Source organism: Scyliorhinus canicula, chromosome 2 (assembly GCF_902713615.1).
Source record: "Scyliorhinus canicula chromosome 2, sScyCan1.1, whole genome shotgun sequence".
Lineage (NCBI taxonomy): Eukaryota > Metazoa > Chordata > Chondrichthyes > Carcharhiniformes > Scyliorhinidae > Scyliorhinus > Scyliorhinus canicula.
In genome coordinates this window covers 187,651,611-187,679,313 of record NC_052147.1, presented here as the reverse complement: position 1 = coordinate 187,679,313, position 27,703 = coordinate 187,651,611, and the positions used below count along the sequence as shown (strand labels likewise).

The 27,703-nt window shown below is 48.4% G+C and overlaps 1 protein-coding gene across 1 annotated transcript in view; it reads left to right on the top strand.

The window, feature by feature from the left end:
* itgav (integrin, alpha V) overlaps nucleotides 1-27,084 on the top strand; it is a 200,121-nt gene extending 173,037 nt beyond the window's left edge. The window contains exons 27-30 of the mRNA XM_038789214.1: nucleotides 12,502-12,615; nucleotides 14,379-14,480; nucleotides 14,572-14,694; nucleotides 25,836-27,084. Of these exons, the coding sequence (XP_038645142.1) occupies nucleotides 12,502-12,615; nucleotides 14,379-14,480; nucleotides 14,572-14,694; nucleotides 25,836-25,937 (441 nt within the window). The 3' untranslated portion in view covers nucleotides 25,938-27,084. The remainder of the gene's footprint in view (nucleotides 1-12,501; nucleotides 12,616-14,378; nucleotides 14,481-14,571; nucleotides 14,695-25,835) is intronic.
* Nucleotides 27,085-27,703: the final 619 nt, after the last annotated feature.

Sequence of the window (27,703 nt, the reverse complement as noted above, 5' to 3'; positions counted from 1 at the left end):
AGCATGGATCCGTGCCACCCGATCGCTGCCCTGGCTATCCATGAGGCCCCCCCGCCCCCCACCAGTGCAGCCGCGGACTGAGTCCGCAGCCGCCACCCGGGTTCCTGAGGGCCAAAACGTGGTTAGAACCACGCCATACAGAACTCGACCAGTTGTGCGCAGAAAATCGCGGGGAGTCCTCTGTCAATGGCCCCCTAGCCGCGTGCGAGCGATTCCCGAGCAATTCTCCGGGGACCGGTCCCGATTTTCTCGTAAGCGGCATTGTCCGCCCCGCGCTGAACGTGATTTAGGTGCGGGGCTGTGGAGAATCTAGCCCAATATGATTACCATTAGGGGACCTGTGTACTAGTCCACAAGTGACTTCTTGCCTTCATCATTTCTCATCAAAACATCTCTACATCCTGTGTTGCGCGTTTTGATCCCAACAGCGTCGCCAATACTGTTGCTAATATTAGTGATGTTGGTGAACCACAATCCTTCCCTTATCTCAATCAAATAACCATACAACCAGTTAGTTAGTTCAAAAGATGGTTGATAAACAAGAGTTATGTTGACATGCAAGCACAATATCTACTACGAGTTAAACTAAACCTATTAGCTACAATAACCTATACTTAACTTCAGGGCGACCGGCACTGTCCAAATAGATACGGCCTTTATCTGGATTTCGCTTGGCTGGTTCGAAGATAGCGGATCTGTCTCTGCTGGGCTCATCCGTCAGGCAGCGATCGTTGGTCTTGAACTTGGCTGGCTGTTCCTGCTACAATTGGTTTGGCACAGGCCAGATCCAAAAGAGTCAGAGCACATGGCTATGCTCTCTTTTATCCCTCTAGGATTTTGCACTCTTTGGGGCGGTCCTTAACCTTGGACCCAATAGCTTGACAGGGCTCTGATCACTGTCTTAGCTTTCGGCCAATAAAGGGGCGGGTGCCTTGGTAGCTGGCCGGGTCCTTAGCGAACATTGACCTTGGCAGTTGGGCTTTCTGAGTAAAGGGAGTGGCGCCGATCAGTCTGTGGCTGTACCACAGTCTGGTACAGACTGGCTGGTTGCTTGATTGGAGTTCTATTGCCCTGGGAAAATGGGCCATTAAACAAGCCGGGGTTTTGATCAGGCCTGGTTACCTGTGTTTCAGATACACATAGGGTGCGATTCTCCGCTCTTGCGGAAAATCGCGAAGGCCGTCGTGAAATCGGCCGACTTTCACGACGGCCTCGGAGCCCACTACCCGCACCTAATTCACCCCCACCCGGGGGGCTAGGAGCGGGGCTCCGTAACTCTCAGCGGCAGGGCCTTGACGCTGGCGTCAAGGCGTTGCGCCGTGAATGACGCGATGGCGGCGCATATGTGACATCAGCCACGCATGCGCAGGTTGGCCGGTTCAAACCCGCACATGCATGGCTGACGTCACGACGCTGACGGCACGAACCCGCGCATGCGCGGAGGCCGTCTTTCCCCTCAGCCGCCCCGCAAGACATGGCGGCTTGATCTTGCGGGGCGGCAGAGGGGAAATAGTGCGTCCGATGTGGACGCCGGCCCGACGATCGGTGGGCACCGATCGCGGGCCTGTCCCCTCCCGAGCACAGTCGTGGTGCTCAGACCCCTGTACTCCCCCCACAAGCCCCAAACAGGCATATCTCGCCGTTTCCACAACGGCAGCGACCAGGTGTGGTTGCTGCCGTCGTGAAACGGCCGCGAACGGCAGGCCACTCGGCCCATCCGGGTCGGAGAATCGGCGTGAAAAGCGGCGAGCAGCGATTCTTCCGGGGGCAGGGGGGGCGTGAATTTTGTCAGGGGGCCCTCCCGCGATTCTCCCACGCCGTGTGGGGAGCGGAGAATCGTGCCCATAGGCTCTGTATCTGTCTGAGTCCTGGGTTGGCCATAATTCCCAATGTCCTTTGCAGGTGGGCATCTTAGATGGCTACACCTGGTTTCCTGAGCTTGGGTCATCGCTCTCTAATGTACTCATAGCATCAGTAATTAACAGAGACACCCCTCCACCTTTTTCTAGCTTCCTGTCCTTCCTAAATATCATGTACCTTTCAGTATTCAGGTCCCAATCTATGTCATCCTGCAACCATATCTCTAATGGCTATCAAGGGGCTGTTTTAGCACAGGGCTAAATCGCTCATTTTTAAAGCAGACCAAGGCAGGCCAGCAGCACGGTTCAATTCCCGTACCAGCCTCCCTGAACAGGCGCCGGAATGTGGAAACTAGGGGCTTTTCATAGTAACTTCATTTGAAGCCTACTTGTGACAATAAGTGATTTTGATTTCATTTTCATTTCATTTTTCACTTACGTATTTCTATTTGCTCTATCAGTTAATCTGTTTACTTTTCAAATGCTACATGCATTCCGATACAGAACCTTTAGTTTTGTCCTTTTGATTTTTGTATCTTCTAGCGTTATCTGATGATTTTTTGGTACTCCCTGTACCTTCAGTCCCTTCCTGTCATGGATTTGTTTATTATTTCCCACATTAATACCCTTCTCTCTTCTCTTTCGTCTACTCTTTGATTTACCGCATCTTCTCAAATTTGATCCCATGCCCCTACTGCTTAGTTTAAAAAACTTTCTACTTTCCTATCATGCAGCTCACTGTATACTGGTTCCAGCGCGGTTCACGTGTAGACCATCCCAATGGTACAGTCCTCACTTTCCCCAGTACTGGTGTCAGAGCCCCAAGAACTGGAACCTACATCTCCCAAACCAGTCTTTGAGCCACCAATTTATCCCTCGAATTTTAAGTAACCTATGCCAATTTACATGTGCCTCAGGTAATAATTCAGAGATTATTACCTTTTGAGGTTCTACTTTTTAATTTAGAGCCTCGCTCCTCATACTTCCATCTATGTTGTAGGTGCCTACACAGGCCACAATAACTAGATCCTCCCCCTTCCCCTGAAAGGTAATTTTCACCCCTGAGCAGATGTCCTGAAGCCTGGCATCAGGCAGGCTATACAGCCACCTGGACTCTTGCTTTTTGCTGCAGAGAACAGTGTTAATCCCCCTCACTATATTGATCCCTCTAGTGGTTAGCACTGTTGCTCCACAGCTCCAGGTTTCCAGGTTCGATTCCCGGCTTGGGTCACTGTCTGTGTAGAGTCTGCACGTTCTCCCCATGTCTGCGTGGGTTTCCTCCAGGTGCTCGGTTTGCTCCCACAAGTCCCGAAAGACGTGCTGTTAGGTAATTTGGACATTCTGAATTCTCCCTCCCTGTCCCCGAATAGGCGGAGTATGGCGACTAATTTCATTGCAGTATTAATGTAAGCCTACTTATGACAATAAAGATTATAAAATTAAATAAATTAAATTTTTGCTTCCTCCACTTGAATGGCATCCTGCACCATGGTAAGTCAGCTCATCAATCCTGCAGCCCCCCCCACCACTCTCATCCAAACAAGCTGATTGGGCAATTGCAAAGGCTGAGGCTGCTGCACTTCTACCCTCTGGGTCCCCTTAACTGCCTCTAGTGTCAGACACCCCTGTCCCTGGCCACGGACCAAATCAAAAGATCTTGGGTGGGATTCTCTGACCCCGGGCCGGGTCGGAGAATCGCCGGGGAGGGCGCAGCACGATTCACGCGACACCAGTCCACGGATTCTCTGGTCACTGGAGAATCGGCACCATTGGCATTGGCGCGGTGGAGTAGTCCCCCGGCGATTCTCCGAACGGGATGGGCCGAGTGGCCGGTGAGATAGGCCGAGTCCCGCCGGCGCATTCACATGTGGTCCCACCCGGCGGGACCTCGCCGTCCATCCTGCGGGGGACGGCCTGGTGGGGGTGCAGACCCCCGGAGCCCATGTGAGGCGCAGGATCGCTGACCTGAGGGCCTGTTGACGTTGTCGTAAAACGTAACGGCGTTTAGGACGAGTGTCAACACTTAGCCTCAGGATCAGAGAATCCCGCCTCCTATCCTAAATGTGTGACTGCCTACTGGTACAAAGCATCCACGTAACTTTCATCCTCCGATTTGTCACAATGGCTGCAGCTCAGCCTCCAGCCCAGTGACTCTGAGCCAAAGCTACTCGAGTCACTCACTGACCTTGGACCACAATGACGTCCCCGAGCTTCCATATATTGTAGCCTTTTTTTTTTAACAGACAATTTTATTGAGGTATTTTTGGCATTGTAAACAGTAACAATAAGCATTAGTGTGCAGATACCAATTACAAAAAACGTAGTGCAAATAACAATACCACTTTCGCAAATAGACCTGCCTATTCTTCCCACCTACTCTACACTATTCTACCCCCCACTCCCCCTGCTGACGATTAGTTCCCCGCGAAGAAGTCAATGAATGGTTGCCACCTCCAGGCGAACCCCGATAGTGAACCCCGTAAGGCGAACTTGATTTTTTCCAAGCCGAGAAAGCTTGCCATGTCCGACAGCCATACTTCGGTCTTTGGGGGCTTTATGTCCCTCCAGGCCAACAGTATTCGTCGCCGGGCTATCAGCACATATCAGGGCCGGCCCAAGGTACCGGCAACTCGGGCAGTCGCCCGGGGTGCCATGTGTTAGGGGGCGCCAGAGACTCTGGTCCCGCGCATGCGCAGTTGGGCCGGTGCCAACCAGCGCATGCGCGGTGGCCGCCCTCCCCCAGGGTGGCCCCCTCCGTCCGCCCCTCCGGCCCCGCCCCCCGCCTCGCCCCCCCGCCTCGGCCCCCCCCCCCCCCCCCCCCCCCCCCCCCCCCCCCCCCGAAGGGCGCTGAAGTTCAGCTTGCCCGGCTAGGGCCGGCGCTGGCACATATTGTAGCCTTGACACATCACCAGTTCTACCATCCTTAATGTGTTTTAATTAATTACCTAATTATATTATCCACTTTGTTTTTATATATTTTATTAACTTCATCACCAGTTCGCACAGTAAACCGTAGGACTGGAATGGACCTTAACTACTTATCAAATACTCATCAAGCAAATAGCTATTTTTCCTTTAGTAGAGTAAGAAACAATTCCTTCAAGGTGAAAAGGTAGTATAAACAAAATGAAATGAACACCTCTCGCCTACTTCTCCTTTTCGTCACTAAACTCCCCCACTCACCAAACTTCCAAGTATGTACTCAGTTCAAAAGCTGTACTTGTTTGCCTCAGCTGCACTAAAAACTCTGCATTGTGCTTTTTAAATAATTTGCTTTCCAATTCGGTGAATGTTAACTGTTTAAGTGCGACGACTGTAACAGACGCACAGATTTTCTTGTACGTTTTTGAAAAGATAGTATTTATTGTTAGTAACACAATCTAAATGAAAGAATAAAAAACCGCGGGCTGGATTCTCCGTTCCTGCAGCTAAGTGCTGACGCCAACGGAGGATCTGTGGAGTTCTACGATGGAAACATCGCACCACACCCGCACTGTTTTCGCTACCAGAGTGGAGTGAGCACCGGCGCCGCGTGGAACACCCGCGGAACATGTGAACATCGGTGGGAGAATCGCCGGGTCTATGATGGACATGCGCAAGGCTGACAAGCTGCATCTAGCGTACACTTACACCCCCGACACATGCATCGATCGCGTTCGAAAAGATGGCGCCGGTTGTGCTGGACCGCAGACCCATCCACCCACCTCCCAGCCACGTATGTAACCACGCTGGACAATGTCCGTATGCCCTCTCTCTCCGCGGCCACCATGCCAGGTTCACAACTGATGAGACTACATGTGGCCCCCGCTGTCGGGAACTCAGCCCATCGGAGGCGTAGCATCGTAGGTGGGCCTGATAATGAGATGCGGATGTGGTCACAATGGTGCGCGACGCAATGGCGCCGATTGGGAGGAGGTGGAGCATTCAGCAGCAGACCGGCGCATGCCGCAATTTTGACGTCGGGAGCTATTCTCTGCCCGATCGCCGTTCCCGATTTCAGCGTTGGGCAATGGAGAATCCCACCCTCAACTCTCATTGACACATGTATTCAACAATTCAGACACACACAGAAATAAGTTATAAGTGGGTAGGTTAAATTGTTAAGAATCTGAGAACAGGACTTCCAGGAGCGGCCATGTTCGATTAGGTCGCGCACACGGCCGCTCTCGGCGAGATCGGACATTTGGGCCCTTTAACGGAGCTTTAGCAGCACTTCGACGGTGATTCCCGGCGTGGCAAGAGACGTTGGAGAGGTTCCCCTCACTGCTGCATGGAGGGGACCAGGAGTGGGGCCGTCAAGAGAGCGATTGCAGGGAAGCGAGCGGAACAAATCCGTGAAGACAAAATGGCGGCCGGCGCAGACCAAGCAACATGGGCCCAGTGGTTGAGACAGCAGCAGGAGTTCCTCAGGAGCTGCTTCGCTGAGCTGAAGATGGAGATGCTGGCCCCTATGAACCTAATGACGGCCTCTATGGAAAGGATGGTGGAGACTCAGAAGGTGCAGGAGAAGGCGATCAAAGAGGTGGAGAGAAAGGTATCTGACAACGAGGATGAAAAATGAAATGAAAATCGCTTATTGTCATGAGTAGGCTTCAATGAAGTTACTGTGAGAAGCCCCTAGTCGCCACATTCCGGCGCCTGTTCGGGGAGGCTGTTACGGGAATTGAACCGTGCTGCTGGCCTACTTGGTCTGCTTTCAAAGCCAGCGATTTAGCCCTGAGCGAAACAGCCCCTGGGCCTGACGGTCAGGGTGGAGGCGCATGAGGCCCTGCACAAGAGATGGCAGGAGAGACTGGATGACCTCGAATATAGGTCCAGGAGACAAAACCTGCGAATTCTGGGCCTCCCTGAAGGTGCGGAGGGGGCGGACACGAGTGCATTTGTGACTACAATGCTGGTGACACTGATAGCCGCGGGGACCTTCCCACGGCCCTTGGAACTGGACAGAGTCCTCGCGAGGAAGCCTAGGGCGAACGAACCATCGGGGGCGATGGTGATAAGGTTCCACTGCTTCACAGACAGGGAGCATGTCTTGCGTTGGGCAAAGAAGGAGCGGAGCAGTAAGTAGGAGAACTGCGAAATGTGTATATGCCAGGACCTGGGACCTGAATTGGCTAAAAGGCGTGCAGGATTCAACCGGGCTAAGTGGGTCCTCCACAACAAAGGGGTGAAGTTCGGGCTGCTGCATCCGGCGAGGCTTTGGGTAACGTACCAGGAAAGGCACCACTACTTCGATACTCTGGACGAGGCGTGGACATTTATTAAGCGTGAAAAGCTGAACACGAACTAATGGACAGCTGCACGTGGGTGAAACGCCCTGGTGGGGATGTGTAACTGGGTGTTGGCCTAATATAAGATTGGTAGTAGAATTTAAGTTGTTTGCCGTTCCTTTTTGTTTGTTGGGTTTTTCTTTTTCCAGGGGGCGGGGTAACGCCCGGGATGTGTTTCTTGTTTCACGGGAAGAATTTGGATGGCTTTCGCTCTCTGACCGTGTGGGAGAGGGGAGGTTGGGGGCCCGAAGGAGGAAACAACAGTTAGATTGGGGATAGAGGCGGGAGCGGCCGGGGTCAGCATGGGTCAGCTGACTTACGGAAGCGTAATTGGGGGGGGAAATCAGTGCTAAGCGGGTGCTTGGCATGGGGGATTGGGATTGGGGGGTTGGGGGAGGGGATGGGGTGCTGCTTTGCTGACTGAAGCGCAGCCGACTTTTGGGTACAAATGGAGTGTCGGGTTGGGGGGCCTCCGGCGGGAGGGCTGGAGCGAGCAGGAGGCGCGGGCACTTGGCTGGCCGAAAAAGGGAGATGGCTAGTCGGCAGGAAGGGGGAGGGGGCGGCAACCCCCCATCCAGGCTGATCACATGGAATGTGAGGGGCCTGAACGGGCCGGTCAAGAGGGCCCGCGTGTTCTCTCACTTAAAGGCGGACGTGGCCATGCTACAGGAGACTCATTTAAAACCCGCTGACCAAACGAGGTTGAGGAAGGGATGGGTGGGCCAGGTGTTCCATTCGGGGCTGGATTTGAAGACCAGAGGGGTGGCAATTCTGGTTAGTAAACGGGTAGCATTCGAGGCAGGGAGTATTGTGGCGGACAAGGGGTGCAGGTACATAGTGGTGAGTGGCAAGCTGCAAGGGGCCTGGACGGTGTTAGTGAATGTCTATGCCCCGAACTGGGACGACGTGGAATTCATGAGGCGCATGCTGGGTAAAATACTGGACTTGGAATCAAGTAATTTGATCATGGGGGGGGGGGGTGGGTGGGGGGACTGCAACACAGTCCTGGATCCGGCATTGGACCGGTCTAAGTCCAGGTCGGGAAAGAGACCGGCGGCGGCCAAGGCCCTGAGGGAGTTCATGGATCAGATGCGGGTGTGTGGACCCATGGAGGATCGCGCGGCCAAGGGCGAATGAGTTCTCTTTTTTTTCTCCCACATTCACAAAGTGTACTCTCAGATTGACTTTTTTGTGCTGAGCAGGGCGTTAATCCCAAGGGTGGGGGGGTCGAGTATTCGGCCATTGCGGTCTCAGACCATGCCCCGCACTGGGTGGACTTGCGACTAGGGGTGGAGGGAGGGCAGCACTCTCTCTGGAGACTAGATGTGGGACTGCTAGCGGATGAAGAGGTGTGTGGGCAGATAAGGAGGAGCATCCAAAACTATGTGACAACAAACGATACAGGGGAGGTAACAGCAGCAGCGGTTTGGGAGGCTATAAAGGCAGTTGTCAGAGGGGAGTTAATTTCTATTGGGTCCAATAGAGAGAAGAGGGAGAGGGCAGAGAGGGAGAGGCTGGTGGGAGAGATACTCGGAGCAGACAGCAGGTACGTGGAGACCCCCTGAGGAGGGGCTGCTAAAGGAGCACTGGAGACTGCAAATGGAGTTTGATCTGCTGACCACTGGGAAGGCGGAAGCACAGCTGAGGAAGGTGAAAGGGGCAGTCTACGAATATGGGGAGAAAGCAAATAGGATGCTGGCACACCAGCTTCGCAGGAGAGAGGCGGCCAGGGAGATTGGGGGAGTGAGGGATAAGGAAGGTAATACGGTCTTGGGGCCCAGAGAAGATCAACAAAGTCTTCAAGAAGTTTTATTGTAAACTGTACGAGTCAGAGCTCCCGGTGGGAGGGGAAGGGATGAAGCAATTTATGGACCAATTGAGGTTCTCAAGGTTGGACGAGGACCTGGTGGAGGGACTGGGGGCCCCGATTGAGTTGGAGGAGATAGTTAAGGGCCTGGATAGTATGCAATCGGGCAAGGCCCCGGGGCCGGATAGCTTCCCTGTAGAATTCTACAAGAAATTCTCGGAGCTGCTGAGCCAACTCCTGCTAAGAGCCTTTAACGAGGCTAAGGAGAGAGGAACCCTCCCCCCGACGATGTCGCCGGCTTCTATCTTGCTCAACCTGACGAGGCAAAGATCCACTTAAATGTGGGTCCGACAGGCTGATATCACTCCTGTACGTGGATGCCAAACTGCTGGATAAAATGTTGGCTACCAGAAGAGAGGACTGTGTCCCGGGAGTGATTGATGAGGATCAGATGGGTTTCGTCAAGGGCAGGCAATTGAACGCAAATGTGAGAAGGCTCCTAAACATTATCATGATGCCCTCTGAAGGAGGGGACGCAGAAGTAGTGGCTGCAATGGATGCAGAGAAAGCCTTTGACCGGGTGGAATGGGAGTACCTGTGGGAAGCACTAGGTAGGTTTGGATTTGGCGAGGAATTCTTAGGGTGGGTCAAGCTACTGTATCAGGCCCACGTAGCAAGTGTATCCACAAACCGGCTGAGGTCGGAGTATTTTAGGCTGCACCGAGGGACGAGGCGGGGTACCCCCTATCCCTGCTACTATTTGCCCTGGCAATTGAGTCGTTGGCCAGAGCGCTGAGGACTTCAAGGAACTGGAGGGGGCTGGTCCGGGGGGGGAGGAGCACCGGGTTTTGCTTTACGCAGATCACCTGCTATTGTATATTTCGGACCCACTAGAGGGGATGGGGGAGGTCATGCGGATCCTAAGAGACTTTGGGAGCTTCTCGGGGTACAACTTGAACGTGGGGAAAAGTGAGCTGTTTGTAATCCACTCTAGGGGTCAGGAGGAGAGACTGGGAGAGCTCCCGCTCAAGATGGTGGAGAGGAGCTTTCGTTACCTAGGAATACAGGTGGCTAGGGACTAGGATGCCCTACACAGGCTCAATCTGTCTTGTCTTGTAAAGCAGATGGAGGAAGATTTTAAAAGGTGGGACATGCTCCCGCTTTCCCTGGTGGGAAGGTGGAGACCGTGAAAATTACAGTCCTCCCCAGATTCCTGTTCATTTTCCAGTGCCTTCCCATCTTCATCCCCAAATCCTTCGTCAAGTGGGTGAACAGAATTATCACGGGATTTGTGTGGGCCAACAAGACCCCACAAGTTAAAAGACTGTTTTTGGAGCGCAGTCCGGTGGGGGGTGGGGGGGGGGGGGAAGGGAGGTTGACGCTTCGGAACTCCTGTAGCTACTACTGGGCGGCTAATGTAGCCATGATTAGGAAATGGGTAATGGAGGATGGGACAGCGTGGGGGTGGCTGGAGGCAGCGTCATGCAAAGGCACCAGCCTAGGGCCACTGGTAACGTCACCGCTGCTGTTCTCGCCGGCACAATACACCACAGGCCCAGTGGTGATGGCGGCATGAGAGTCTGGGGTCAGTGGAGAAGGCACAGGAAGGAGGAGGGGGCCTCAGTTTGGATCCCGATACGGAATAATCATAGATTTGTTCCAGGCAAGATAGACGAGGAGTTTCAAAGCTGGTACAGGGCAGGCATTAAAAGAATGGGGGACCTGTTCATAGATGGGATTTTCCCTAGCTTGAAGGCGCTGGAGGTGAAATTCAGCCTGCCTCCTGGAAATGCCTTCAGATACCTCCAAGTCCGCGACTTTCTCAAAAAACAGGTGGGGACATTTCCGTTACTACCCCCTTGTAGGATTCAGGACAGGATGGTGTCTGGCATCTGGGTAGGAGAGGGGAAGGTGTCGGACATCCACCAAGAACTGCAGGAATGGAGGAAGCCCCAGTGGATGAACTGAAGGGCAAGTTGGAGGAGGAGTTGGGCGAGGAGCTAGATGAGGGCCTGTGGGCTGATGCCCTGGGCAGGGTAAATTCCTCCTCATCATGTGCCAGGCTTAGCTTAATTCAGTTTAAGGTGGTACATCGGGCACACATTACCAGGGCGAGAATGAGTAAGTTCTTTGGAGTGGAGGCTAGCTGTGCGAGATGTTCAGGGAGCCCAGCGAACCATGTCCATATGTTCTGGGCATGCCCGACGCTTAACGAATTCTGGCAAGGCTTTGCGAGGGCTATGTCCAGGATTTTGGACACGGGGGTGAAGCCGAGTCCAGGAATCTTTGAGGTGTCAGAGGATCCGGGAGTGCAGGAAGTGAAAGAGGCCGAGGTTTTGTCCTTTGCCTCCCTGGTAGCCCGGAGACGGATCTTGTTAATGTGGAGAGACTCGAAACCCCCGAGTGTGGAGACCTGGGTTAGTGACATGGCTGGGTTTCTCAGCCTGGAGCTAATAAAGTTTGCCTTGAGAGGTTCCTTGCTGGGGTTCTCCCGGCGGTGGTAACCGTTCATTGACTTTCTCGGAGAATGTTAAGATGTCAGCAGCAGCAGCAATCTGACATTAGGTGGGGAACTGTTTATTTGATGTATATTCTTTTTTTGTATAATGATAACACACACCTAGTTTTGTTAAATATTTTCCTGTTAATTTCTGTTATTGGTTATGTAAAAATTCTGTCTGAAAAAAGTTTTAATAAAAATAAAAAAATAAAAGAATCTGAGAACAATCAATTTTAGGTGAAGCCTTTAGCTTGATAGCTTGGATGGTTTAAGACTGGGGTCAATGGTCTTTTTTGGATTTTGTATCAAATAATTTAAAGGTGTTGATGGGCAATTTATGTCTTTTCTAGAATCAGAAGCTTCTGAGTTGATATTTAAGACACTGCCTGTGAAGAGAGGAAGAGAGCGAAAATGTGTCAAACCAGGGTCTTTCTGGCTTCTCTCTACCTGTACCTCGAAGGAATTTCTAAAAACACAAAAAAGACTTGGCATGCTTATTATATGGTCTCCTCACAAACTCGCCAGTTACCCAGACATTGCCATAGCAAACTGATCCCAGGTCCATTGTTTAAAAATTATAAGATTATGGCCTGCGGAGCTTGGATGAAAGTGATCAAGTCTAATAGCTTTGTCCACAACCCAGCTGAATACAGAAGTTACGCCAGAATATTTCCTGAATGGTTCAGGAGATGGTTCATATTGTTTCTGGTGAGCTACTTCTAGACAGCCTGGCTCCTTGCTGATGGATTTGGAATTTGTAGGGTATAGCACTGGAAATGTTTGAAAGAGATGATAGGGTCAGCCTTTACTAGGGTGTATGGATGTGTGAAATCTGTACTGAGTCAACATTTTCTTTAGAATTATACCTTGATATTTCCCTTTTAATGAAAGATATATTGAATAAAGCTAACATTAGGTGACCATGCTATAAATTTGAATAATATAATTAGTTTCCTAAATGGAGCAATATGATTAGTTTCATAAATGTTCATATTTTATAGAACAAATCTAAAGGAACATGGTCAGTGATTTAAATTTAACAATCTCTTCTGTTGATTCCTGTAGGGATGTGACAAAGCAGAATGTGTGAAAATAAACTGTCAGATTGGCAAACTGGAAAGAGGCAAGAGTGCAGTGCTGCACATCAGATCACGACTGTGGGGTGAAACATTCATGAAGGTGAGTAACAGAGTTTTTGAAATAGACTATGTTGTGTTTGGTCCTTTGTATCTTACGAAAGAATCCACCAAACACTTTGACTTGTCCAAACAGGAATCTTTTATTGATTCTTGTGTGATAAGATAGCAATCTGATACAGAGTTCATTATCATGGAGACTGCTTATTACTCCTCTGGATTCTGCACCTGACACTAACCATTCACTTGGATGCCTTATTACCCTCTCAATCTTCTTCTGAACACGGACGGATGTGTCTCCCCTTATATGGGAGTCACTAGTCACATGACCTTGGTCTAGAGACCGCATGGAATGTCTGCACCACCTGCTGATTGGAGGTCGCACACCATCCATCTATGATATAGCCCATTGGCATTTCACCACAGACATTTTAATTTGGTCGGCATCAATCTTATTATATTTGGTCTCTTCAATTATTTTGTACAGTTTTATTGTTCCTGGTATTATATGAGATAACTAGTGACTTAAAAGGGATGAAATGTCAGTTATTGGGACTGAGCGGCATAGCAGCACAGTGGTTAGCACTGTTGCTTTACAGTGCCAGGATCCCAGGTTCGATTCACGGCTTGGGTCATTGTCTGTACGGAATCTGGACGTTCCCCCATGTCTGCGTGGGTTTCCTCTGGATGCTCTGGTTTCCTCCCACAAGTCCCGAAAGATGTGCTTGTTAGGTGAATTGGACATCCTGAATTCTCCCTCCGTGTACCCAAACAGGTGCCGGAGTGTGGCGGCTAGAGGATTTTCACAGTAACTTCATTGCAGTGTTAATGTCAGCCTGCTTGTGATACTAATAAAGATTATTTTAGAAATAGAGCGGCATGTTTCTCCAGCTTTCTGATCATAAAGTCAATTTTAAAGTGACTTGCAGAAAACACTCTTCAGGTTTTAATTATACATTCAAACCCTGGTGGTGGTCATCACATTTACATGCATTCAAGAAGGATATGGGAAAGAAAAGAGATTTACAAATAGGAATAACATAGAACAAAATAAAACATAGACCGATATTATTTCCCATGAATGTAAGAGTCTAGAATGTCAGAGTTCCTTCACAAAGGAGTTAAAGATCAGGCAAGTTCGGCTAGCTGAAAGAAGTAATTGTTGAATTCCTTCAAAGCTGGTGGTGGTGCTGCAAGATGAAGTTGGTATACAGAGACTTTGTCAGCACTAAAGATGATGGCAGGAATTTTCCTGAGAACCAGGCTTTGAGGACGTTTAGACATGAGGAAGACTTTGTTGTCAGCTTGGAGTCCTGCTTTGCTCTTGATGTTAACGGCTGACTGTCCTGGGAGTTCAGGAATGTAACATTAAAACTTTCCAAAGACCAAGGAGCTTTGGTCATGTGGTATTTTCTACTGAAGAGTCAGTTTCAGGTTAACAATCGCTTTCTATGTCTCTTTTCCTCGGAGATAGATGATAGCTATTAGTACCTCTGTGGGTATTAATGAGGTTTAGTGAGTCTCTTTGTTCTAAGTCGAGGCTTGGGAGACAGACTTTCTGCTGCGCCCTTGTTTCATTGATTATATAATGAGTTTACACAATTTTTATAGGATGTTTCCAGTACTGTAGCGAACTTGCAAATCATGTGACTTGTAGCAGCTATGTTTTTGGTCCAGCGAAGTCCATTTTTAAATGAGTAAAAAGTAAGGTTTGGGTTAACCAGTTTATGATTCATTTCATGTCGTGTGGACGTGACATTATTTTCATTAATATATGTCCTTTTCATTTTTCTTCAATGCAACTAGAAAGAGAATCAATCCTACTCCTTGATGGCTTCAGCATCATACAATGTCATAGAAATGCCATATAAAAACTTCTCTGCAGAACTTCCCAGTGGATCTATTGTGGTAAGCATCAACGTTAGATCCATTAATATTTCTGAAAATAAAACTTCTCTTTTTTAAATCAATGTTTAACCAGCATTTTTTTAATATGTAGGTTACCACCTTAGTGACTTGGGACAAAGTGATAAATCCTCACCCGGTGCCAGTTTGGGTCATTATATTGGCACTCCTAGCTGGTCTACTGCTTCTAGCTCTCTTGGTATTTGTCATGTATAAAGTAAGTACCACACTTTGTCAAGCACCTTTTAGAGTTTTAATCAGTCTGTGTTGCAAATTATAAATATATCATTGGATAGTAGATTTTCAATTACATTGGGCTGGATTCTCCCAAAATGGGGATATGTCTGCTGCACGTCTGTGTTTCCTCAAACAAATACAAGCCGATTCACTTACCTTCAGGGGGCTAGCAGGGACCAGGAGTGCTTCATGCAGCTGCAGATACGGGCCCCTGCACTTCTGGTTTCGAGTCCGCGCATGCGCACGGCGGCGGCTGCACCGAGCGCCATGGCAGACTCGGACCGTGGAGGCAGCTGCGCGCCCTTGCATCCGACCGGCCTGATCTGTTTCCCGGCTGCCCATAAGGCCCCCCACCCCGTCCTCAGCCACCATGCGAGCATCCCAACCGGCAATACCATGTTAGTTCCAGACCGTCAGGAACTCGGCTGGTTGGGAGCGGATGGTCGCTGGGCGGTCCTCTGGCAATGGCCCCCCCGGCCGCGCAGAGTAATTCGCGGATGCAATGATTTTCAGGCCCCGGAAAATCGGGGGACCGCCGGGCTCGATTTCGTCGTGAGAATTGATTCTCCGCCCCCGCGCCAAATGCGATTTCGGCGAGGGGCTGCGGAGAATCCAACCCATTGTCTTTCAGTCATGTGAGACCTAGGGATGGATTCTCCACCTACCGGTAGTGGTGTTCTCGATGTGGTGGAGAATCGCATATTGGTCAAAAAATACCAATCCACTTTCGATGTTCCAATCCTCTGCCGGTCGCAGCAGCGAGCTACACACCCTGTGCGGGGGAAGATGCAAATTGATCATTTGAACACATTTGCATCCAATTAATGGGCTGCGCACCTGATTCTCCACGCCTCCGTGATGTCCCTGCGCTCTCGGCCGTGATTCACGCAGGCTTGGATAGTTGCAAGTGTTTTTAAGGGTGGCACAGCACACCAATAGATTAATAGTCGGCGTGAGTCCGCGTATGCGCCGGAGCGTCAGCAGCTGCTGACGTCATGCGCGGTGGAGGGGATCTCTTCCGCCTCCGCCATGGTGGAGGCTATGGCGGCAGCGGAAGAAAAAGAGTGCCCCCATGGCACAGGCCCGTCCGCCGATCAGCGGGCCCCGATCGCGGGCCATGCCACCGTGGTGGCACCCCCAGGGTCAGATTGCCCCGCACACACACACCCCCCCCCCCCCCCCCCAACCCGGGGCCCACTCGCGCCGCCTGCTCCCGCTGGCACCAGAGGTGGTTTAAAGCACGTCGGCGGGTGAGGCCTGACAGCGGCGGGACTTCGGCCCATCGCTGGCCGGAGAATCGCCGCGGGGGGCCCGCCAACCGGAGCGGCGCTATTCCCACCCCCGCCGATTCCCAGGTGGCGGAGAATCCCGCCCCAGCTTCTTCCCCGCTGTTACCAAACTCCTGAATGACCCTCTTAGCGTTTGAACTGATCTTATGGACTGAACTGATCCTTGTATGCATTTTCTGTACAGTTGTAGCACAATATACCGGATACTTCATCTGCTTATGTATTTTCATTATGTATCCTCATGTACTTATCATATGTTCTATGTTTTCATGTATGGAGCGATCTGCCTGGACTGTACGCATAACAATAATTTTCACTGTACCTCGGCACACGTGACAATTAATCTAAATTTAAAATGGGTATGATATAGTTGGGATTACTGAGACATGGCTCCAAGGTGACCAAGAATGGGAACTAAACTTTGAGGGCTGTTCAGTTTTAGGAAGGACTGACAGAAAGGAAAAAATGGTGAAGTTGCATTGTTGATCAAAGAAAATACTGATACAATATTGAGGAAAGATATTAGCACAGACGATGTGGAATCTGTATGGGTTTAGTTAAGAAACACCACGGGGCAAAAAGACATTTGTAGGGGTGGTTATACAGTCTGCCAAACTGCAGTGGTAATGTTGGGAATAGCATTAGACGAGAAATGAAAGATGCAAAGGAACATCTGTGATTATGGGTGACTTTAATCTGCAAATATATTGGATGAGTCAAATTAGTCACAGTACAGTAGAATAATTTCTATAGTGTGTTCGGGATGGTTTTTATCTCATACGTTGAGTAACCAACAAGGAAACGGGGCATCTTGGACTGGCTGTTGTTCAATGAGAAAGGATTAGTTGGCAACCTAGTTGTAAGAGAACCCTTAGGGACGAGTGACCATAATAAGGTAGAATTATTTATCATGGTGGATAGTGAGTTAGTTGATTCTAAGACTAGGGTCCTGAATCTCAATAAAGGTAACTATGATGACATGAGGCATGATGATGGACTGGGAAACATTATTGAAAGGAAGGACAGTGGAAAGGCAACGGCAGGCATTCAAGGAACACATAGGTGAACTCCAAAAGTTGTTGGCCGCGATTCTCCGCAACCACGATGGGTGGGAGAATAGCGGGAGGTCCGCTCCCGCACCTCCCGCTATTCTCCCACACCCCCCAAAATGGCGTGTCAGGTTTTCCAACACGCCGCTCGGAGAAACGCGGGCCTCCGTTTTTCACAGCGGCCCGCGATTCTCCGACCCGGATGGGCCGAGCGGCCTGCCGTTCCCGACCTGTTCACGACGGCGGCAACCACACCTGGTCGCTGCCGTCGTGAACATGGCGCGCCAGGTAAGTGTGGGGCCTAGGGGGGGGCGGATAGGCGATTGAGCACCACGACCGTGCTCAGGAGGGGACAGACCCGCGATCGGTGCCCACCAATCGTCGGGCCGGCTTCTCAAGGGAACGCACTCTTTCCCCTCCGCCGCTCCGCAAGATCAAGCTGCCACGTCTTGCGGGGCGGCTGAGGGGAAAGACAGCAACCGCGCATGTGCGGGTTTGAGCTGTCCAACCCGTGCATGCGTGGCTGACGTCATTAGGCTCCGCCGCGGCGTCATTCTTGGCGCGGCGGGCCTTGAAGCCAGGGACAAGGCCCGGCCGCCGAATTTCCCGGTGTGGCCCGCCTATCCCCCTGGGTAGGGGAGACTAGGGGGCCGGGAGAGGCTTCCGACGCAGTCGTGAACCTCTCCAGGTTTCACGACGGCGTCGGGCCTTGCGGAGAATTCCGCCCGTTATTCCTATTTGGTGCAATAGTAGAAAGAGAACCATGACAAAACCATAGCTTAAAAGGGAAATTAGAGATAGTATTAGATTCAAAGAAAAGGCATACAAATTAGCAAGGAAAAGCAATAGACCTGAGGATTGGGGACAGTTTAAAATTCAGCGGACCAAAGGATTGATTAAGAAGGCGAAAATACAATATGAAACTAAACTAGCAAGGAACATAAAAACTGACTGTAAAAATAGGCATGTAAAGAGAAAAGGATTGATCAAAATAAATGTAGGCCCCTTACAGTCAGAAACTGGGGAATTCATATGAGGAACAAAGAAATGGCTGATAACTAAATTCGTACTTTGCTTCTGTCTTCACAAAGGAAGATATGAATAATGTACTGGATGTTCTGAGAAACACAAGTTTTAGTGAGGAGCTGAAGGAAATCAATATTAGTAGAAATTGTTTTAGGGAAACTAATGGCATTGAAGGTGCATAAATCTCCAGGGCCTGATAATCTTCATCCCAGAGTACTTAAGTGGCCCTAGAAATAGTAGATCCATTTTTGGTCATTTTCCTAAATTCTTCAGACTCTGGAATGGTTCCTACAGATTGGAGGGTAAATAATGCAACCCCGCTATTCAAAAAGGGAGGTAGACAGAAAACAGGGAACGATAGCCCAGAGAGCCTAACACCGGTAGTACGGAAGTTGCTAGAGTCCGTTATCAAGGATTTCATAGCACAGCATTTGGAAAAAAGTGGTATAATCAGACAAAGTTAGCAGGGATTTAAAAAACGGAAATCATGCTTGACAAATCTACTGGAATTCTTTGAAGATGTAATTAGTAGAGTTGACCAGGAAGACCCGGTGGATGTGGTTTAGACTTTCAAAAGGCATTCAACAAGGTCTCATAGTAGATTACTGTGTAAATTTAAAGCGTATGGATTGCGGGTAGGGTCTTGAAATGGATAGAAAGCTGGTTAGCAGACAGGAAGCAAAAAGTTGGAATAAATGGGTCCTTTTCCGATTGACAGGCAGTGACTAGTGGGGTACCGCAGGGATCTGTGCGTGGACCCCAACTGTTCACATATATTAATGATTTGGACGAGGGTACAATTTGCAGGTGATTCAAAGTTGAGTGGGAGGGTGAACTGTGAGGAAGATGCAGAGATGCTTCAGCGGGATTTGGGCAGGCTGAGTGAGTGGGATATGCATGGCAGATGCAATATAATGTGGATAAACGTGAGGTTATCCACTTTGGTAGCAAAAATAGAAAAGCAGATTATTATTTGAATGGGTGTAAATTGAAAGAGGTGGATATTCAGCAAGACCTTGTTGTACTCGCACACGTACAGCAGGCAGTAAAGGAGGCAAATGGTATGTTGGCCTTCATAGCGAGAGGATTTGAGTATGTGAATAGGAGTGTTTTACTACAATTGTATAGGGCTTCGGTGAGGCCACACCTGGAGTATTGTGTGCAGCTTTGGTGTCCTTATCTGAGGAGGGATGTTCTTACTATGGAGAGAGTGCAGCAAAGGCTGATTCCTGGGATGATGGGACTATCGCATGAGGAGAGACTTAAATTGGTTCGGATTATATTCATTGCAGTTTAAAAGAATGGGAGGGGATCTCATAGAAACTTATAAAATTCTAACAGGATTAGACAGTAGATTCAGAAAGAATGTACCCAATGGTGGGAGAGTCCAGAACTAGGGGTAATAGTTGAGGATAGGGGATAAACCTTCTGGGACTGAGGTGAGAAGAAATTTCTTTACCCATAGAGTGGTGAATCTGTGGAATTCGCTACCACAGAAAGTAGTTGAGGCCAAAACGTTGTGTAATTTCAAGAAGGAATTAGATCTTGCTCTTGGGGTTAAAGGGATCAAGGAAAATGGGGGGAAGGCAAGATCAGGGTATTGAACCTGATGATCAGCTATGATTGTAATGAATGGCAGAGCAGGCTTGAGGGGGTGAATGGCCTCCTCCTACTTCTATTTTCTATGTATGTTTCTACGGATTTCAAACCTAAACTGGATTGAAGTGGATTTTGATCTTCATATTTTAGGATTATTTTCCGCAACAATCAAATTGGCTTGTCTGTCTTTGAAAACTTGGCCCTATCTGTAGAGACACCGACAGTGAACCATATGGGCAGCAAAGCCATTGGCAAGCAAGACTACCAATGTCTTCAACATTTATTTGCTTCTGGCACTGACTGACCTTGTACAAGGATCATCTGCACTGTCAGCTCGTGTTTTATCATAGAGTTTACAGTGCAGAAGGAGGCCATTCAGCCCATCGAGTCTGCACTAGCTCTTGGAAAGAGCACCCGACCCAAGCCCACACCTCCACCCTATCCCCATAACCCAGTAACCCCACCCAAAGGGCAATTTTAGACACTAAGGGCAATTTAGCATGGCCAATCCACCTACACTAAGGGCAATTTAGCATGGCCAATCCACCTAACCCGCACATCTTTGGACTGTGGGAGGAAACCGGAGCACCCGGAGGAAACCCACGCGCACACTGGGAGAACGTGCAGACTCCACACAGACAGCGACCCAAGTCGGGAATCGAACCTGGGACCCTTGCGTTGTGAAGCAATTGTGCTAACCACTATGCTACCGTGTTCTACCCACTTTCTAGTAAACTTGAAACTAGTTACAGAGGACACTTTCCAGCACTCGTATTTGGATCTGGTAAATTACATAATAAGCTAAATTTACTGCAATGATTTCTTTAAGTTGTGCAATTTTCTTCTGCATTTGTTTTTAGATCTTAATGTTTGTACACACGCTGAGATTAACTGACATTTCCTGCCACATGCTTTTTAGTCTTCCCACGTAATTTTTGTCTAACTTCCCCTACCCCCTCTAAACACCTGCCTGTATCAGTCCCAAATATGGTCTAGGAGCTCTCCTGCATAAATTTGTATATATTAAATCAGTCAACCACAGTAGATTCCCTGAGTTGGTGTATTGAATCATTTTAATTGAGTTTTGGAGGTAGGGCCATATTATACAGACCAATGCTGGTCCAGCTGATTATACTGTTTACATCCGATGCATTGAACAGGGGCAACAAACAGTACCATGCCAAGTCAGGTGCATCACTGCAGGAAGGAACACCAATCACCTAGCTGTTGCTATGAGAAATGAAATATTAGCCCTAATCAACATTTGAACATTGCAAGTGCACAGTAAAGTTTGTAGATGATAAAATTCTGCTGACAATTCATTAAATTCAAAATGCAAACTAAGGTTTATTGTGATAGGGCATTGTCCTGTTAGGGTATAACATGTTGATCTGATATCACCCTGGTTACTGGAATGGAAATATTTGTATTTTCCCACTGAGATTAAAATATAGTCTTGATTCTCGTGGCAAACGGGATTATTATTTAAACAATAAAATATTAAAGCATGCTGCTGTGCAGAGAGACCTGGGTGTGCTAGTGCATGAATCACAGAAAGTTGGTTTATAGGTGCAACAGGTGATTAAGAAGGCAAATGGAATTTTGTCCTTCATTGCTAGAGGGATGGAGTTTAAGACTAGGGAGGTTATGCTGCAATTGTATAAGGTGTTAGTGAGGCCACACCTGGAGTATTGTGTTCAGTTTTGGTCTCTTTACTTGAGAAAGGAGGTACTGGCACTGGAGGGTGTGGAGAGGAGATTCACGAGGTTAATCCCAGAGCTGAAGGGGTTGGATTATGAGGAGAGGTTGAGCAGACTGGGACTGTACTCGCTGGAATTTAGAAGGATGAGGGGGGATCTTATCGAAACATTTAAAATTATGACGGGAATAGATAGGATAGATGCGGGCAGGTTGTTTCCACTGACGGGTGAAAGCAGAACTAGGGGGCATAGCCTCAAAATAAGGGGAAGTAGATTTAGGACTGAGTTTAGGAGGAACATCTTCACCCAAAGGGTTGTGAATCTATGGAATTCCTTGCCCAGTGAAGCAGTTGAGGCTCCTTCATTAAATGTTTTTAAGGTAAAGATAGATAGTTTTTTAAAGAAAAAAGGAATTAAGGGTTATGGTGTTCGGGCCGGAAAGTGGAGCTGAGTCCACAAAATATCAGCCATGATCTCATTGGATGGCGGAGCAGGCTCGAGGGGCCAGATGGCCTACTCCTGCTCCTAGTTCTTATGTTCTTATTAGCTAGCAAAGTAACAATTTTGACATTTTTGAATTGAAATTATAAACATGTTCAATAAAAGCCAGCGGCCAAAATTTTTCAGTTCCTGCCAGTGGGATCTTCTGGTCCTGCTGGTGGCGAAGCCCCCACTCCCCCCCCAAATGGAGAGTGCGGGGCATGCAAAAGCCCATATACATCGACGGGGCCGGAAGATTCCGCTGCTGGCCAATGGTGGGATGCCTCCACAAAATACACCTTGGGGAGGCCAGAAAATGCCACCCAGTATGTTTGCTTAGAGTTGAGCGGGTTCAAGATCCTTGGACTGTGCAGTGTTCTCCATTTGCAATTCCAGCAGGATTGTGGGAGAAGGGACAGAAAATAGGCCGTTTGCCATCTCCCACTTCAAATCTCGGATTCTGCAGGATTTTGTAAGGGCCATAGTATTCATTGACTGGCCACGCCATACAAGACAAATGATTTTGGAGGATGTGGGAACTTCCATCTTGGTAGTTGTCCATTGTCGGGGTGAAATCTTGTGCCCTTCCCCATGGTGCATTTGGCAGTGGGAGTCTTGTAATCAGACAGGAGGGGGTGGGTGACGAATGGGGATCCCACCACCTACCCGCCTCTATCTAATCGAAGGCCCATGGACAACCTTCCCGCCATGCCTCCAATTGAGGCCCTTAACCATCATACCGATGCCAAAGAAGAACCAGGCAAACCAGGTAATGTGCCTCAACGACTATTGTCCGGTGGCCTTGGCATCGATCATTATGCACTGCTTCGAGAGGTTGGTCATGAGGCACATCAGCTCCTTACTCCAGAATGCCTAGATCTACTGCAACTCGCATACTGCCACACCATCTCCCTGGCCCTACACACATCCCTGGAGCATCTCGACAACAAAGACTCCTACGTCAGACTCCTATTCATTTACTACAGCTCCGCCTTCAACACCATAATCCTGCCAAACTCATATCAAAGCTCCAAAACATCGGACTTGGCTCCTCCCTCTGCAATTGGATCCTCGACTTTCTGACCCATAGACCACAATCAGTAAGAATAAACAACAACACCTCCTCCACAATAGTCCTCAATACCGGGGCACTGCAAGGCTGCATGCTTAGCCCCCTACTACCTATACACAAATTTTGGCTCCAACTCCATCTACAGGTTTGCTGATGACATGACCCTAGTGGTTCAGATCACAAACAATGATCAATCAGAATACAAGGGAGATAGAGAACATAGTGGAGTGGTGTACTGACTAAAATCTGTCCCTCAATGTTAGCTAAACTAAAGAGCTGGGGCGGGATTCTCCGATTCCCCCGCTGGGTCGGAGAATCGCCCGGGGCTGGCATCAATCCTGCCCCCGCCGTGTTCCGAATTCTCCGTCCCCCCGAGATTCGGCGGGGGCGGGAATCGCGCCCCGCCAGTCGGCGGGCCCCCCGCGGCGATTCTCCAGCCCGCGATGGGCCGAAGTCCCGTTGCTAACGGGCCTCTCCTGCCGGCGTGGATTAAACCACCCACCTAACCGGCAGGATTGGTGGCGCGGGCTGGCGCCGGGGTCCTGGGGGGGTGGGGCGCGGGGCGATCTGACCCCGGGGGGTGGCCTGGCCTGCGATCGGGCACCGTGGGGGCACTCTTTTTCTTCCGTCTTCGCCATGGTCTTCACCATGGCGGAGGCGGAAGAGACCCCCTCCCCTGCACATGCGCCCTTATGACGTCAGCAGCCGCTGACGCTCCAGCGCATGCGCGGACTTACGCCGGCCGACGAAGTCCTTTCGGCCCCAGCTGGTGTGGCGCCAAAGGCCGTTCACACCAGCCGGCGGAGTGGCAACCACTCCGGCACGGGTCTAGCCCCTCAATGTGAGGGCTTGGCCCCTAAAGTTGCGGAGACTTCCGCACCTTTGGGGCGGCCCGACGCCGGAGTGGTTCACGCCATTCCAACATGCCGGGACCCCCCACCCCGCCGGGTAGGGGAGAATCCCGGTCCTGGTCATTGAGTTTCAGAAGCAAAGTATCGTACACACCCCTGTCTGCATCAATGGTGCCAAAGTGGAGATGGTTCACAGCTTCAAATGCACATCACCAACAATCTGTCCTGGTCCACCCATGGCGATGCTATGACCAAGGAAGCACAAAGCGCCTATACGTCATCAGGAAACTACGGAAATTCGGCATGTCCACATTGACTCTTACCAACCTTTACAGATGCACCATAGAAAACATCCTATCTGGCTGCATCACAGCCTGGCATGGCAACTGCTCGGCCCAAGACAATAAGAAACTACAGAGAGTCGTGAACACAGCCCAGTCCATCACACCAACCTGCCTCCCATCCATTGACTCTGTCTACACCTCCCACTGCCTGGGGAAAGCAGGCAGCCTAATCAAATACTCCTCCCACCCGGCTTATTCACTCTTCCAACTTCTTCCATCGGGCAGGAGGTGCAAAAGTTGAGAATGCGCACTAACAGATTCAAAAACAGCTTCTTCCCCGCTGTTACCAACTTCTGAATTACCCTTTTACGGACTGATCTGATCTCTTCACATATCTTCTCTACTGAGTAGTATTACACTCCTGTATGCTTAGCCCAATGCCTGTGTCTATGTATTTACATTGTGCATTTATGATGTACTGTGTTTTTTTTCATGTATGGAATGATCTGTCTGGACTGTACGCAGAACAATACTTTTCACTGTACTTCGGTATACGTGTCTGAAGGGGGGGGGGGGGGGGTCAGCGATGATACCTCTTAAAACTGAATCGTTAGCATGCCACTAGAGTAGTTTTACATAAGTTATTTTATTAAGGATTGAGATGAATTATAGGACTGAGTAATTATTATTAACCATTAAACATGTATTTTTAGGACACAACAGTAATAAGTAATCAAATGGAATTTAGGATAGCTAACTTGACCAAAAGGACATTACTTCTGACATCTTGTCTTTGTGAAACAATTCACGGTGCTGGTTCTGTTGTTCTGTATCTCACAAACAGTCAGCAAGCTGCTGGGATTATAAGCAGCTGTCAGGATGAGGATCAATCATGCGCTGCTTGCCATTCTACTGGGTGAAGTTTAAACACTGCTTGCAATTCTATTGGATAAGTTTAAAAATAGCAGCTTCAGGGATTGGATCGCGTTCAACTGGGGTGGGCTATTGATTTTTGAATGTTGTATAATTACTGTGTTCAGGTTTTTGTTCGGCAGAACAGGTCTTGGCCGATATCCAGTCTGTTCTCCATGTACACGCAACAAACTTGATTAAATAAGCCATCTTTATCCAGGTTGTGGTGTTTTTGTTCCTCTCTGTACTGAGCTGAGCCATAGAGAATAACCCCACATGGAAGCTGACTCAATACACAGGTCTTGAAACCGCTCCTACATCAGTGTCAAAATACAAATCCGAGTGGGCTTGTTATATGGTGAGCACAGCGAGAAAACCTGTGTGGAGTTGCTTGCAGGCTTCCTGAGGGGTGCGAGCAGGTGTTCTTCATTCAAGGCAGTCAGTGCCTAATCGATGGAAAAAGGAGAGGATTGCTGGCAGCCACCTCCTGCCCTTGCAGCTAACCCACTCCCCACCTCTCCTTTGACCTATCCTGCCGTCTGCCTCCCATCATCGCTCACTTGGTTGAGTCACTCAGCAATCCTGGCCTCTGTTGTTAGACTTGGGTCTAACAGTTGGTATACCTAAAGCTAAGAAGTGTAGTGAAGGTGAATGTGGAACGTAGCATTGCATGTATGCTAGAATTGTGACCTAAGTTGTAACCATTTGTGCACAGTATTACCCCTACAACCTGTCCCAACCTTGGTCATCTATGCCCCTGTTCTACAATATGAATTCCCAGATGTATACCTAATGATGTGCTTGCATATTGGCATTTTGTACATCAGGTGAACTACAAATTTTGAATTTTATTTTACAGTTCGGTTTTTTCAAACGTGTCCGACCGCCAAGCAAAGATTCCACTGAACGGCAGCAACTCCAGCCGCATGAAATTAATGGAGATGGGGTTGTAGAAACGTAAATGCCATTTGGGTTTAAACAAACTTCCTGGAGCTAAGATTTCTCTGAACCCTGGACTTGAAATGAACAACTTAACTAACATGGCGTGAAATGAACTACCAAGAATGCAGTCTGCACTAGCATCTTTATTTGTATTGACATGGTGGCAGGTACAAGTATTGAGCAATGGCAATATAAATTTAGCTTTGCTGGTTCCTACTGATGTGGTTCATGTATTTCATTGCACTGATTAGCACTTCAAAATCTGTATAATGTTGCAGGTTCAAGTGGTGAAATTCATTGCCATTGTTGTTGTTATAGCAACCTGTGTTTTAAGTTTTAACTTTGAAGTGCAATATTACAACAAGTTGGTAGATCCTCACTCAAAAACAAATAACTAAAAGTCATTTAAGAACAAGTCCTCTTCAGTTATTAACTGTTGATTTAACACATCTTTTTGTAGCATTAAATGACTGTTGTCAACATATTTGGATGAAAGCAAAATGATTTCACAATGAGAATGTATATTAAAAAGTTTTGGAATGTGATTTGATTGCCCATATTGGGCAAATAGAGGGTAATATGGTCTGTAGGTTTGTCACATTTTATTTCATTCAACATTGAAACATAGTGGGCGGGTGTATGATGCACTATAGTGAGCTATTTTGATGCTATTTACTGTGGACTCTTCTTCCCAGGAACCTTTTTTTTTATTGGTTGCACTGTATAACCTTTTCAGACTTCAGTGTTACTGTACTGAAAACCTAAATAATTCCCACAAATGTAAAGCCCATAAATAAGAGAGAGCTGATCATCACAATATTTAGTGCACTCTTCTTATTTATCCGACTTATACAAACTGGCATATTCAGAATCAGCAGCCAAGTTATATTGCAGTTCGAAAAGAATGCTTACATATGTGGAGCATAAATACAGCTGATTCATTACTAATGATGCTACATTTAATAAAAGGAAATTTGAAAACATTTGTGCATTTTGTTAGGATCAGTCTGTGCCCCTGTAGGTTTAAAACAAAGATAAAAGGGAAATGACTGTTATGCCCTATTTTATTTTTTAAGATTCACATTTGTTCTTTAATTGCTTAAATATGTATTTGGGTGATTGTATTTCATGGCTTTTTAAAGGGAATAAATGGGATATGAATTTTAGGAGTCTGTGTCATTCTTTCACATCAAAAGATTGTTGATTTTCAATCATAAAAATTTGCTTCTTTAACACAGCTTGATGATTGGATCCTTTTAGCCAACCTATGGATTAATAAAATTTGAATTGTCAAAAGTCGGGCATCCTTGCATTGTAAAACATGTTCGTGTTTTGGCATATAGATGGATATTGAGTTCCAAATGAAACAAATCCGTACACTTAATCGGTCAACAGCATCACTTTAGCAGTTATAAATGGTAGAATCAGATGGTCCTGCCAGTGGTGGAAGTGGGGGGAGGGAGCAGAAAATTTGGATTGTGGCCAAAAGTCAGATTCCTGCCAGCAGGAAAACAGAAGGGAATTTACCCCTCAGCACTTTTTTAAAATATAAATGTTTTTATTGGTTTTCACATTTTATGTAACATATTTCAGTTTCAACGTTGAATTACAAATGTCGTACCTGAGTATAATATTTTATAAAAGCAATTAAGGTGAAGTTAAGATTACACAAGAGAAAATAAAATAAACCAAGCACAAACAAACGAGGATGGTATACATATTTACATTTGTCTGTTTTGCCCCCCTTCAGTGGCTGTGGGCCCCATTTAGCCAGTCTACCTCAGT